The following is a 14,883-nucleotide window of genomic DNA, read 5'->3' as shown; positions in this document are numbered from 1 at the left end:
CTCCATCTTTATCTGTTTGTATGTTGACTCTGTAGTTTAATTTCAACAACATAATCCTTTTTTCCTTTTTTTACACTGGAAATCAACATGTTGCAGACTTGCAAAAACCAAATCCCCGTTGTCCTCAACATTTTGTTTCACTGACAACAAACGATAATGGCTGAATTCCATTTAGATGCTTCAGCTTCAGGGTCCTGGTATTGTACATGCTGGCTCCCTGTCATAGTCTCATTACTGGGACACTTGAATACCACGGAGCCATTGTTAATGTTGTTAGTAACACCTATGCTTTTCCTACTACGATAAGTCAAAATGTTGCTGTAAAAACAACCTGTACGGTTGACAGCCCTAAATCAAATATATGTTTGGCCTGCTCAAAAATAAAAATATGGGAATCCATAATCAGTCTCAAGCAAATGGAGGAGATACCAGGAGACGGGCCATTACACGAGCAGAGCTGGTTAGGGCCGTAGAAGGGCATCAACCCAGCACCGGGACCAGTATCTGCTCCTTTGTGCGAGGAGGTACAGGAGAAGCACTGCCAGAGCCCTACAAGATGACCACCATGCTACTGTGCATGTGAGTTAACTGTCAGAAACAGACTTCATGAGGGTGGCATGAGGGACTTGCAGCACTGTGCTGCATTCGCCAGTGGTGGGCATGGGATTGTCTGTGGAGGCATATTCCTGGAGGATCTGAATTCCTCAGAGCCATTGTCGGAGCTTAAACTGGTACAGTGGTCCTGGGTTCCTCCTGGTACGGGACCATGCCTGGCCTCACGTAGAAGAAGATACTTTTATTGTCACAAACATGCACCCGGAGGAAACCCACGCAGACACGGGGAGAACAGGCAAACTCCACACAGAAAGGCCGTGGCAACCAGGGTTTGAACTTGTGACCTTCTTGCTGTGAGGCCACAGTACTATCTGGGACGTTTTTTGGTGCATCCGACAGCACCAAGTAGCGCCACAGACTAACCAGGAACTCACACCATCTGCTGTCTCATCAGGAGCATGCCCAGATGTTGTCGGGAGTGCATAAAGGCACATGTGAGTTGCTGTGATGAAAGTCACGCAAGTTCGATCAGCCTGTAATTAAAATTTTATATACACCATTACATATCTCCCACTCTTAATTTTACAGTATTTGTTGACTTTACTCAGTGGCTCTGACAAAAACAGTGCACTTAAGTAATTAGGCTTGCATGTAAATGTTGAATGAAGTTGTTATTAAGCAACTTCTGGTCTTGGATGTTGCTCCTCCTGCCTTCTTCCCCCTCTGTTGGTCATTTTGATGACCTATTATCTACTATCTGAAGTAAATGGCAACCCACAGACACTGAAGAACCAACCCATCAATAATAAGATAAGATAAAATGGTAATGTTACTGAAAGTATCTCATCTGCTACATAATTAGCTTTGAATTTGTTTCTTATGGATTTCCACAATATTTAGATTTTTTGTTGATGTTTCGACCACTGGAATTTTATGTAGCAGCTTTTCACATTAGGAAAAGCACAGGTGCCGGGACACAGAAACTGGAGCAGCCAGATGGAATTCGGCCACCATTAATTTTACAATTTACACCTGTGCTTTTCCTATGGTTACATGGGAAAATGTCTTCTGTAAAAGAAAAACCATAGTACCTTTGTGTCATGAGTCTACCTGCCCAGTAGGTGGGACTACAAAGGGTTCTACAAACTTGAACATTTGGCTAATTCAATTCATTTCAGTTTCAATTATATATTCTATATTCTCATAGTGCTTTTAATATAGAGCGTGCCCAGGAGGAACACTGTCTGAGAATTTAAAACCATAAAGATATGTAAATATGTATTTCCATACTTCTTCAGAAATTATAATACAACATGTGTTTAACGTTCATGAATATTTCAGTTAAATAATCTCTTTGGGACAGTTTATGTCCAAATGAGATTCATCAACACTCATTTTCGAATACACAAGTAATTAAATAACTGATGTGTTTGATGCAGGTCCGCACCAGATTTCTCCCACCTGATTAATATAAGATGTGTATATGAAACTGTGTGACCTGTTGAGCAGCAGAGAAAGCTGAGACATGACTGTGGACACTGAGTCCTAAAAATGCATTGAACACTCAAAAACAATTTTCCAGTAAAAAGATTTTTACTGAAAAAAAAAAACTATGGTAATTTTATAATTTCATAGCATATGATTGTATAAACATAAACATAAATGGACATCAATGAAAATCAGTTTAATAATGTTTAAAATACATCTACTCCTCTTATTAGCAGGTGAGAGTAACATGCTTTTTAAGAGGTTAAAATCTTCATGTTTACATCAGTCGGTTGACATACAGTGTTAAGTCATACAAGCTAAAATATAAACAAAGACAATTAGAAAATCAACTTTAATTCTGCATTAACATTTCATCCATTCATCTCTGAGGCTGACATCATCAGAGGTCTTAAATGAGCTGACATGCTTGCATAAATTCTACGAAGACAATGACACATGAGGTTTTTGACGATCATACCACACAGTACAAAGAAAATCTTCCTCCCAGCACATTACAAGTTGCTAGTAAAGGGTTGATTGCAAGTGCAGTGACTGAGTCTCTGAGCATCCAGCATCTGGGGAGTGAGGATCAGGCGGCTGGGAGGGGGGTTGTTATTGGTGTTTGCAGTCAGAACAGCCTTCCCCATCGTCTCTGTGAGTGCTTTAGTGTAGTTAGTGGAGGAGGTATACATTATGGGGGTAGTTCAGTGGTTGTCGTTTAGACTAGAGACAGTCCACAAACTCAAGGCGAGTGGAGATAGCTGGACAGGGATTGACTGACTGTCCGTGGTGAGCAATGCAGAGTTGATGGAGGAACTGGGAGGGCAGCAAGTGGTCACAGCCTGTAGTTACCATGGAGATAACTAGTTCTGATGGTTAATGTGGTTTGCCACCGTGGACGGACTGACATGAGGTGGTGTCAGTGATGAGGAATATGCTACCTGCTCCCAAAAAAGTGTGGCTGCCTTAAGAGTTCTTGGTGACCATCCTCATAGTGATGGTCTTCACTTCTGAGTACTCCTTCATGCCGCTTTCTCCCCTGAAAAGAGAGACAAGAGGAAATAGTAACAATGCTGTTCATTTTGTTTAAACTGTCGTGCTGACAGCTGTGTTGAAATATAGTGTATACACTGCTGGAGGCTCCTGGTGTAGAAAAATTGCAATATCCTCTTAGATAAAGATTTATGCGATGTTATGCAATTTTGGAAAGTAGGTTTTCAAAACAGAAAGTCAATATTAGTAACATTCTGCGGGCAGGCTACCAAGTCATACTCACAATTCACGTCCATTTCCAGACATTTTATATCCTCCAAATGGACACTGTGTGCTCAGAGCATTGAAGCAGTTTATCCTGGGAAATACACACAAAACATTGATTACTCTTGTGCGTTTCACTTATGCGGTTTGCTATTGTAAAATGGTGCATAATTCTGTCAAAAGCAGTAGTATCAAAGCTGCATTCAGTAAGACTGATGAAGGTATTATCATCATCATTGCTGTATTTGAAACCATCTACTTCTAACAACATTATTCCATTATTATTTTGCAAACACAGCTGCAAGTTGTTAGGTTGTATATTTGTGAATTTACTAACTGCAGAAGCCTGGAAAGAAAAGATGCTAAGAATGCTAAGAAGATCAAAGTTGAGAGGAAGTTGGGGAAAAGGAGTAGTCTGACGACTGAAAGTTTTCGGGCTGAGAAAATTAGACATAACTCTGCCGGAGGCTGCAGCCACACTAAGACATTGTCATTTTAAAGGTATAATATGTAAGTTTTCTGCATTAAAATGTCTAAAAACAACTAGGCCTATGTTATATAGTTTCTCGAGTTGTGTACTTACATTAACCCAAACAATTTTCAAACCAGAGAAAGCCGTAATTTTATTCAACGTAACAGTGGGTTTTATTTGGTCGACTGTCACTGTCGTCATATCGCCTTTGCCCATATGTCAGAGTTGTGGTTTTCTGCCAGAAGCTATCAAAAATGTACTCTTTATCATGCGTTAAGCCACATTTTTAAGAGGTCATTTTTAACTATATTTCAACTGGATTAGGCATTTTAGTCATCAGATGTCTGGATCTTAAGTTATCAGAGAAACAGGCTGAGTAAACGTTAGCCGGGGCTACGAGCATCTGGTATCTGCCCAACAGTGTCAGTGAAACACAGAACACAGAAATTCTTTATTTAGTGTTTTACTGGTTTTATTCAGCTGGCCTGTTTTGGAGAGTAGGAGACCTCTGAGGATAATTCGGCAACCAGTAAAAACCTTGAACGATGAACACTGAAGGAAATCTAACCGGGAGAAGCTGACTGCAATGAAGGCAGTAGTGGTGGTGGCGACAACAACTCCCATCATCAAACTACTTCTTTTGTTATTGTTTTGATGTGAGAGTCCCCTAGTGGCAGAACATTACATGTGCCACTGTGCGTTTAAATAAATTGCTTTGTTATGTTTATGTGCTTTCTTAAAACGTGATTTTTAAAATATGATGGTAATGTTGTTTTGTGTACTTAGCATCTACGGTGATCTGGTGAAGACAAAGTAGTGGAAAATGTTTGGTGAATAAAGCACGGAGTACTGGAGAAAAGTTGTGTAATTGTGTAAGAGTAATTTTGACAGAAAGCTGAGGTGTGTCATGAGAAAACTTGGTGAGGCTGTACAAGCCAAGCCAACAGAGAAATCTAATGATGAGACAAAATTTATGACTAAATATTCAATGAAGGGATGAAGGGAATTCTTTACGAACTTTCTTAATTCTTTAAGAACTGGTCATTATGGTCGGTTTCAGCGGTTACGGACTATTGTCTGGAAAAGACAGGATTTGTCAAGGAAGAAAAGATGGTGAAAAAATAGGTTTGGTCCTTCTCAGAGTACCAAAATAATCATCAACAGAGGATGAGATGTGGGATGGTGATTGCGTAGCATCAAGAATGAAGGACAAAGTCGAAAGATGTTTCCTCAGCTTGCAGAGGATTGCAGTCAAGTATGACAAGTGGTGAAAAACTGGCGGATACCGTTAGCTATACGTCTACCTCTACTTAAAGCCATCTGCAGGTAATTACAAAAGAAACAAAACAATTTTAGATGAATTCAAGAAGTAATATTTTAGGAACATTTAATTTATACAAATTATAAAATTAGGGTGTCAATTTACATTTACGATTTACATTGTTGTCTTGCCCTGGCACGCTGCTTTTGATATTTTTATATCTTGAATGTCTGAGCTGAAGGGATAAAGTGAAGAAAAGGAAGGAAAACATTTCTTTGCGGCTTGTGTAATGATAGTGAAGTGGCACACGGCCAATTTACAGTTTCTGGATGCCAGAGTCTGAAATGGTTGATATTTCCCACATGAAAAATATTACTGATTGCAGCTAAGGAAGCACAGCAGATGAAACTCACCAGACAGTGCCAGCCTGCATGGCTGTGGATATGGTCATGGCTTTGTTGATGTCATTGGTGAATACAGCTGCAACCAAACCATAATCTGTGTTGTTGGCTCTTTCTATCACTTCCTCGATAGTTTTGAACTTCATGATCTGCTGGACTGGGCCAAAAATCTGTAAACAGATAAGAATAAACAGGTTGGTTATAGATTTAAAATCCTCTCATTCATTTACATTATTTATATTATTGTTCACATATAAAGAGGCATGAAGGGTTAAGGATAAGATTACCACCAATCATCTCACACAAAAACTTTATCCAGTATGTAATTTCACCAATGGTGGAAAGTGACTGAAGTACATTTTCTCAAGTACTGTACTTAAAGGTTCTATACATGAATTCTGAACATTACTATAGCAGCTAATAATATTTGCTATGTAAGATATAGTAGAATAATGTCATCCTAAGCAGAGAATGACATCACACTCCCACTATATGTGTTGTCATCCAGCCAGCTTAATCCTGTCTGTGTGTGAGACGGCAATGTAACCTGCTCGCTAAGTTGTTATAGCTTCCCGCCCTCACACCTTGCTACTGCCCAAAGACTGACACCCAGAAATATCCCCAACACAGCAAAAATAATAAGTAAAAAATAAAATACAGGCAGAGTATTGCTGAAGAGAACATTTATTATTAAGAATTGTCTATTATTTATTTATGTTTATTATGATTGTATAGATTGTGTTAATATGCTTTGGTATTGTATTGTATCTAGTCATGCCAATAAAACCGCAATTGAAATTGAATGAAGATGAAAATGACGCAACTCTCTCTACATAGCTGTGTTGCAACCGTAGCAAAGGAGAAGGCTACAGCAACTAGAGGTATGGCAGAGCCTATGGCAGAAAAACCTAAGAAGCGTCCAAGAAAGGTTTCTGATTCTACAGGAAAAAAGAAACTTGGCGTTCAGCAGAAGGATTACAGGCAAAAAAAAGAAAGCAATCCACGGCAAGGACAAACAAGGAAACGATTGGTGTAGCTTTTCCTTGTTGGACAGCGCTGAAAGAACTGAAAGGACTGAGGGCAGACACGGATCTAGCATTACTGCTCTTGGACAGGTGGGAATTTGTAAAATATTTGGAGTAGGCTTTGTAACTATTACATTTTTTTCTACCTAAATAATGGATTATTGTCTTGGAACTGTGGAAATCTCTCTGTATTTTTGTAACTATTTCTGAACTCGAGATTGGGGCAAACTCACTTGTAGGCATATGTCATAAGCAAACATCGATTGTTTGTGTCATTCCTCTCAGTGCCAGAAGGGGAGACAAACGTTCTGCAGTGCAGGTTTATGTACAATTTTTAGAGTACTTGAGTTCATGCGTTTACATTTCAGTTTAATGCATTTTTATAGATTATTCAACTATCCAATTGCATATAAAGCAGTTAAATGTGCTCCACCTTAACCAGCTACAACATTAAATGGCACTTACATGTTAATGCATCAGTAATAACATTGTTTAATATAATATATAAGATAATATAACCCTCTGAAAGGGGTCATTCTGCATAATGATTACTTTTACTTTAGATTCTTTAAGTTTATTCTGCTAATAATACTTTAGGTATTTTGACTTTGTCAAGCTTTCAACCCCTGCGATGGACTGGCGACCTGTCCAGGGTGTACCCCGCCTTTCGGCCAATGTCAGCTGGGATTGGCTCCAGCGCCCCGCGACCCTGTACACAGGATAAGCGGTTGACGATGGATGGATGGGTGGAAGCTTTCAACATTGACTTGAATGGAGTGTTTTTATATTGTAGTACTTTTACTACTTCTTCCACCACTGCTTTCCACACTTATGTATACATGCATTAGTTGCTAGCTAGAATTATCAAAATCTCTATTCTTTGTCAATGTACCTCCTCTCTAGCGATGCGCATGTCATCCCTCACGTTAGAGAATACAGTGGGCTCAATGAAGAACCCTTTCACGCCCAGAGCTTTGCCTCCACACTCCAGCTTGGCTCCTTCACTGATGCCGCTCTGGACATACTCCAACACACGATTCTGCTGCTCCCAACTGATCTGTGGCCATGGAGGACAGACATTATAGGAGAGTCCAGGACCGAGAAGACGAATAAAAAAATGACAGAGAAACACAAAAGATGAGATACAACAAACTAAAAGAAAAAGAAAACAGAACTTCTGCTCACATGAAACCTCTGCTGAAGTTTCATGAAGCTATGGATCTGTTGACCTCACCTGTGGACCCTGCTCAGTAGTGGGATCAAAAGGACTCCCGACTATCCTCCTCTTGGCTCTCTCCACACTCCTCCGAACAAACTCATCATATATGGGCTCCTCAACAAAAATGCGAGAGCCTGCCGTGCAGCACTGGCCTGCGTTGAAAAACACGCCATGGTGGGCCTGTTCTACAGCCAAGTCCACTAGGAAAAGGGATTTTAGTTACTCAGTAGTTAGATAAAACTCGTAAAAACTTGAAATAAGACAGAATTGAATTTTAACAGAAGGTATAATCTTCACATGTACATACAAAAACTTCATTTGGTTAAAAAAAATTAAAAGTAATGTGTGTAGTCCATTGTTACAAAATTTGCCCAGATATTTATTGGAGCTATCCTGTGCAAATCTGATACCTGACACCTGAGAGACAGGACCCTGCTGTTGTGCACGAAGGGTTAACGGACCCCCGTGATTTATGGGACTCGGCTAAAGCACCCGACTGAGTCAGGGTCCATTCTCCTGATTTACAGGCCTCTCACGGCTGCTGAAAGCGTTTGAAAGCCTCACCACCCCCAGTTTGGCAAGCCACTTTATATGAAACCCATCCATCCACAAGTTTTCATACCACTACAAAGCTTTTGAGTATTTTAAGATTCTCAGTCCACATATGTTTATCCATATATAGAAGGACCTGAGAATGGGACACATAACCAAACAAAATAGTGACAGACCACCTAGTGAGGGTGACTGGAGCACTGAATAAAACATTACTTGGAAACTTACAATCAGCATCTGCAAAGATGATGTTGGGGTTCTTTCCTCCCAGCTCCAGCGTCACTCTCTTCAGGTTACTCTTCCCAGCTGCTTCTTGGATCAGCTTGCCGACCTAGCAAAGGAAACAGATCTGAGGTTTACTTACAGAGATGCAGGCCCAGAGCCAGATCAGTAAATCAGCTGGAGCCATTAAATAGCTTAAAGAGGTTGGTTAGCTCCAAACAGAGAATGCATCGGTAGGGCAGCTGAAACATGAGTTTTGAAAACACACAGAATGAATATCTATTACAGGTTTTTGGAGACAGCAACAGGAAAATAGAATTAGGTTTCAGCCAGGAACTGCATCTGATGTCTAATGAAGGGCAGGAAGAAGCAACCACAAAGTGTGTGGGTGGTGGTGAGGGGGGGTGTGAAATGAGTCTGTCGATATGGAAGACAACAAGGGATTTGCAGTGGTTTTTCACTTTATTTATCCTTATCAAGAGTGACACATAAACAAAATGAAGACTAATAAATAATAAATTTAAAAAACAGGATCACTTGATAAGATCCCTAACTGGAATCACATACATGGAAACAGATTCACAGATGGAACAGTAAACCAAATTCAGTTTTGCAAACTTGGTTAGTTATTTTGTACAGTACAAGTCAGTGTAGTATCGGCTTAAAATGCAAAACCACTGATATTGTCTTTTAAGGGAATAGTTTGATATTTTGGAAAATACACTTATTCGTCTTCTTAGGTGTTAGATGACAGGATTAATACCACTCTACACCAGATATGTAGTTGGAGCCAGCAGCTGTTTAGCTTAGCTTAGCACAAAGACTAGAAATGAACCAGCACCTCTAAATCTCACTAATTAACACTTGTTTTTTTAATCCGTACAAAAGTGTATGTGTGAAGATGACATATTGTGGTTTTATGGAAGGTAATGTGTAATCAGTGAGCTTTAGGGGTGCTGATAGGCAGATTTTGTTACCTTTGGACTGGGGCTAGCTGTTTCCCTCTGTCTTAATGCTAAGCTAAGCTAACTGGTTGCAAGCCTTACATTTAATGTACGAGTAGTATCAATCTTACCACAGACACCAACGTACAAAAAAGCAAATACTATTTCCCAAAATGTTGAACTACTCCTTTAAGATTGATAAGATGATGAACATGGAAGTCATGGTAATGATGTGGTCATTAAATTAAATTTGTCAGTATAAAATACCTTCTTTAACTGATTTTCTTTCCATGTCGTGACATGGACACATAACTCTAGATAGGAACTAGATAATAAGCCTGAGAAACCCCACACACCTCCCTCACAACCCTAAACAAGAATTCATCTTCCTGTTACTCATACAGTCTGTTTTACTTTCCGAGAGAACTAACAGTATAAAGTGGAAAAATACCCTCTCTGCGCAACCAAAAAACCCCACCTCCAGCATGGAAAAGGCTCATCCTCCTTCACTGTCTTCTCTAGTGTCTAGAGTCGCTTTAGGATACTGGTATAATAGAACAGACTCAACTGCTGTGCTGTGGCTGGTACCAAAGCTGTATAAAAACAACACAATACTTGGCTTGGCTTCTTGTGTCTGATGTGTTTTGTCTGTCTTTGATCAGAAACACAAAGAGGCTGACTAAGGGGGGTAGCGTGTGTTTATTCAGGGGTAAAGGAAACATGCTGGGCTGAGAGACTCCTCCGTGTGGAGTCACAGCCACATGTGAGTCAGTACGAGGATGAGTTGCGGTCCTAAAATCCACCTGTAGCAACACCACCATCTTCCACCCTGTGAGGAGATGCTGTGGTGGCCAGTATCCCCCCACCCCTGCTACTACAGTGCGGTGACTCACTGTCTGGGCATCAGCACTCTCTCTCTCACTGGCTCATTCTCTCAGTAATTGACTCCAGATCACATCAAACAACAGGAAAACTAGTAAAAAAACTGGGCCACTCACAAAGGAAATGTTCAATCAAGACGAGATGATAAAACAAAGAAGATGTTTGTGTTATAAGGTGCATTTATGCAAGCTTGCGTGCACACACTGATTGGGTGTGTGTCTGTATGTGAGAGACAGAATGACAATAGGAAAATGTATGTTTTATGTTATACTGTGCTGGAAAATCATAGAGACACAATGTTAGAGCCATTCATACACTGTATGAATATTTGTACATAGTTCAGATTTTGGTACTTTTTAATTTTATAATGATAACTAGGACAATATTTAAAATTATAGAAACAATATATGGACCAATAGCAACTACTAAAGCTCGCACTTTAAGTAGTTCTGATTAGTCTATTAGGCAATTTAGATGAAGCTCTAGAGGCTAGAGAGTACAGTAATATTTGACCATGTTTATCAAGTTTGGTTACCAGGTCTCAGCTCATGTTGTGTTTTTGAATTTACAAGTTTTCAATAAATGGTTGAAATGATCTTAGGTTAAAATGGCATATTTAAAAAACAGTCATAGACACACTAAGACACAAGAAAGCAATTAAATGAAAAAAGTTGAAAAATTTCAAAGTTAAATAACAGTAAAATTGAATGGCATATTCAAGGGCCATGCTAGCAGCTCTATACTTAGGCAAATGCTAATGGTTAGCAAGTAAAACTTTAACCTTTTACCTTTACTAGTCCAAAGTGGTGGATTGACAGATCCACCTTCCGTCATGCTGCTAGCATGGCTTCAAACCTTCTTCATTCACATCTATTAGTTTATGAATTAATTCAATTATCACCTTTACTAACACTCGAGATGTTTTCTAGCTCACATTATATGTTATGCACTCAACTGATCGAGATATTGGAAAGCAAACATACAGTAAGTATACAAAAATCCCCACCGCCCCACAGTCTGACATTCATTTAGGTTTGAATTTAACGTTCATTTCTCATTGTGCTTTCTTATTTTGCTTTCGTTATGGTTTGGTTCTTTATCATGGACAGTAATCTATGATGTCTATACCTGTGTGATCTTATCGGAGGTTAACAACACGTACACACACTGCGTCTCCAACACACCACCAGAGTCAAAACAGACATCTTCATAAACCACAATGCTAATCCGAACATTACATAAGCCTGGCTCATGTACCAAGATACATGTGAAATACAGGCTGGTCACATCATAACATAAATTCTACATTAGGATGGCTGTAAATGGTTTTACCAGAGGGGTTAGTTTGTAGTTAGAAATAACAGATGTTTATAATTGATCTGCAGAAAAGGAATCTGCTGTCACTCTGGCTGTTCCCTCCGAGGAATGTGTTCGGACCGCAACACCTCAGAGCACTCAACACCTAACATGGTATGTCCTTGATGATTTACCTTTCCATTAACTGCTCCCCCGAAGCTACAAGGGTTTATCTTGCGAGTGTCCTGATAGTAAGTTCAATGAGAGGCGCTACGGACGTACGTTAATACAGCAGAGACAGCAAAGGGAAAAGAATGTGTTTGTATACTCTTGACAGCACAAATATGTGCATGTGTGTGAGATAATATCAGAGCCCCCTGCAATAATGACAGGGCACGCAACTCAAGTAAGACCCCATTTGTTTGCCATTTAGACTTCAATAGAGACACACAACGTCCCCTCATTACCCAGCCTGCTGTTATGCTCTGCACATGTTGGTCACTGTGTCACTTGCTGACAAAAGCAAGCAGTAGGCTGCTGTTGATCTGAGCCATTTTATTAGAGAAAAATACCTTGGTTGATCCTGTGAAAGCCACTTTGTCTATGCCCATGTGCGAAGCAATTGCAGCTCCTGCTGTTGGCCCGAATCCTGGCAAAATATTGATGACTCCCGGTGGAAACCCAGCCTGTCAAAACAATATGAGAGGAAACAAGCTTTAACGGAGATGACAGCAGAGCCAAGCAAAACTACAGGCAGTGTGGGGGAATCCGGACCCAACCCAACCTCCCTACCAGCAGAGAAGCAAGAGAACATCAAAAAGAAGAAGGCAACAGACAGATAGTCTCCAGAAAGAGGCGAGGCCCGAGGGGGCAGAGGGAATACAGGGAGGATGTGGACACTGAGATTTGTACAGCATGATTATGTTTCTCTACATGTGATGCTGCATTGTTCCTATCCTTTTAAATGTACTTATGTGTTTACCTCTATCGTGGATAACTGAATTAGTCATAATTAATGTTGACTCAACAGATTTAGCTGCACTGTATATGAAGCTATGTTATGTTTTGTCCTGTGCTTCAATGATATGATATTCAACTTCCTATTGAGTTTCAAGTTAGAGTGAGAACGCACCACTCAGTTTGCTTATTCCAATCATTTTATTTAAAGATTTGATTTCAATGACTAAGGGCGTTTTCACACCTATGGTTTGTTTGCTCTGGTCTGAATCAGTTGATGAGTATGTAAACTCAGCATTTTTTCCCCCTTGGTTCTGTTTTTTTTCAAACAGAGAAAAATCCAAGCAAACCAAAATGCACCGCTACAAACCACATGAGAACATTCACTCCATTTATTGGTCAGATGTGTCAGGGGCAGGAGCATGAAAGTAAATACAGGAAGAAGGTCCTGTGTTCTAGACTAGTACATATTTCTCTGGGAGAAACATTGCTATGCGAATTAACATAGTGAAATGGCATTATTGGCATTAGCTCATAACCCTGTGGTAATTATCTAAACAATATACTACCGGGCACAACTATACCAGCAGAATGCCAAATGCACTTTCAGGAAAGTCTTGAAAGTACTATACTGCTGACGACTGAGCAGAACAAGCTAATATTGAGCATGTACAACAACAAGATAACTGACATGTTAAACTGAAGAAATGTTGGCTAAGCATGATATGTTAAGGGTAGTTGGGTCAAATCAAGGTCAGATCATGTTCCAACTACAAAAAAACAGAGACAACCTCCTCTCAAGGGTCTCGGTGTGGTGGTTTGGTCTGCACCAGCTTTCACCCTAGCCCAAACAAACCATCCTAACTGGGCAAACACACCAGGGTTTTTTAATGCCTTGTGCAGACCACACGACTTTCAGTGTCGGCCGATGGCCGAGCGGTTCACAGTGCAGAACTTGCCATCTTGTGACGGGAGTCTTGAAGTGGGTGTGGCGCTCACACTCCGTGACTGATGAGTGATGGGGTCACACACTACGCGAACTGACATCGACTCTGTCACCTGATGCTGGTCTCCAAACCACGTTTTGTCACGGAAAATGACGCAAACCTACACACAAAACAGCTGCTGTTTGTTATTATAAAGATACCAATTATAAAGACAAAGAATATGGGTGAAAGAATGGATTAGTACACGCAGGTAGCAGGGATTGTCTGAGCTACAGAGAGAGCTGGAGGTGAGTAAAAAGTGCTTTTGTGGTGAAAAATAGCTGCCTGCTCTGCCAGCTGCCTGCTCTCATTGGCTGGATGTGGATGTCGAGTCAGTCGACTCGTCCAGATATTTGGCATGCTAGATATCTGGCAGACGTTGGTGATGTGTGAGAAATGTGTCGGGGAGCCGTTTTGATGCGTTGTTGTGTAGTTCACACATAACGACTGCCGACCGCAGATCGACCGCTGATTTACTCCTGATCACAGGCTGATGGTTGCTGAGCTCACCGAGCTCGCTGAGCAGCAAATTGGGCTAAATATCGTGTAGTGTGAACTAGGCTTAAGTAGCTCGTTCACTTTAGCACTTTTTTAACCTAAACGATCACATCACTGTTCAAATGCACTTCACTTTATTCCAAGGTGTTAGCCCTTATGCTAACCTTTAGCTGCTTGTGTTGTGTGACATATTTGTAGCAGTTCATCACATAGTGAAACCAGACATGAAACAAAAGCTTATAATAATATTAGCTGAATTTTATTAGTGTTAATTTTGGCTGTCAGCGCTGGTGCAGTTGCAGCCGTTCAGTTTGTTTATGTGTGTGTAGTTCTTTTCACCAAGTGGGAGATATTGTTTGTGTCAGATATTTTATTTATGTGACTGACCCTTTATCTCTGGCAAATGTGTTGGCTGGCGTTAATCTAAGGGTGGAAATTTGAATTATAGACTCTGAAAAGATGCACCAGACAAGTAACACTTCATTAAACATCTGTTTTTTGTCACCTTGTGGTTACATTAACATTGGATTATCTAAATAAAGTGTTGGCCAGAATCATAGTGTACACTGTGTTCTTGGCAAACTGAAACCTGTAAATGATTCTGATTCAGTTATTGGAGTATTAACATTGGACTGTCCAAAGTGTTGGCAAACTGCCTTGTGGTTGGCAAAGTGATCTTGTCATTTACCTCCTTGACGAGAGATGCTATGTAGAGGCAGGTGAGGGGTGTCTGCTCAGCAGGTTTGAGGACAACAGTGTTTCCACATGCGATCGCTGGAGCCAGCTTCCATGCTGTCATCATCAGAGGGAAGTTCCACTGTGCGTGACACACACACACACACACACACACACACACACACACACACAC

General features: G+C 40.4%; 1 protein-coding gene across 1 annotated transcript in view; it reads right to left on the bottom strand.

The window, feature by feature from the left end:
• Positions 1 to 2,224: 2,224 nt before the first annotated feature.
• Positions 2,225 to 14,883, bottom strand: part of aldh1a2 (aldehyde dehydrogenase 1 family, member A2) — a 26,237-nt gene continuing 13,578 nt past the window's right edge. Inside the window, exons 7-13 of the mRNA XM_046032677.1 lie at positions 12,147 to 12,260; positions 8,459 to 8,561; positions 7,694 to 7,878; positions 7,352 to 7,516; positions 5,447 to 5,604; positions 3,320 to 3,394; positions 2,225 to 3,082 (exon numbers count right to left, since the gene is read on the bottom strand). Of these exons, the coding sequence (XP_045888633.1) occupies positions 3,010 to 3,082; positions 3,320 to 3,394; positions 5,447 to 5,604; positions 7,352 to 7,516; positions 7,694 to 7,878; positions 8,459 to 8,561; positions 12,147 to 12,260 (873 nt within the window). The 3' untranslated portion in view covers positions 2,225 to 3,009. The remainder of the gene's footprint in view (positions 3,083 to 3,319; positions 3,395 to 5,446; positions 5,605 to 7,351; positions 7,517 to 7,693; positions 7,879 to 8,458; positions 8,562 to 12,146; positions 12,261 to 14,883) is intronic.

Source organism: Micropterus dolomieu, linkage group LG20 (assembly GCF_021292245.1).
Source record: "Micropterus dolomieu isolate WLL.071019.BEF.003 ecotype Adirondacks linkage group LG20, ASM2129224v1, whole genome shotgun sequence".
Classification (NCBI taxonomy): Eukaryota; Metazoa; Chordata; class Actinopteri; order Centrarchiformes; family Centrarchidae; genus Micropterus; species Micropterus dolomieu.
Note: the sequence above shows the minus strand (reverse complement) of the source record. Positions and strands in the feature narration are given on the sequence as shown.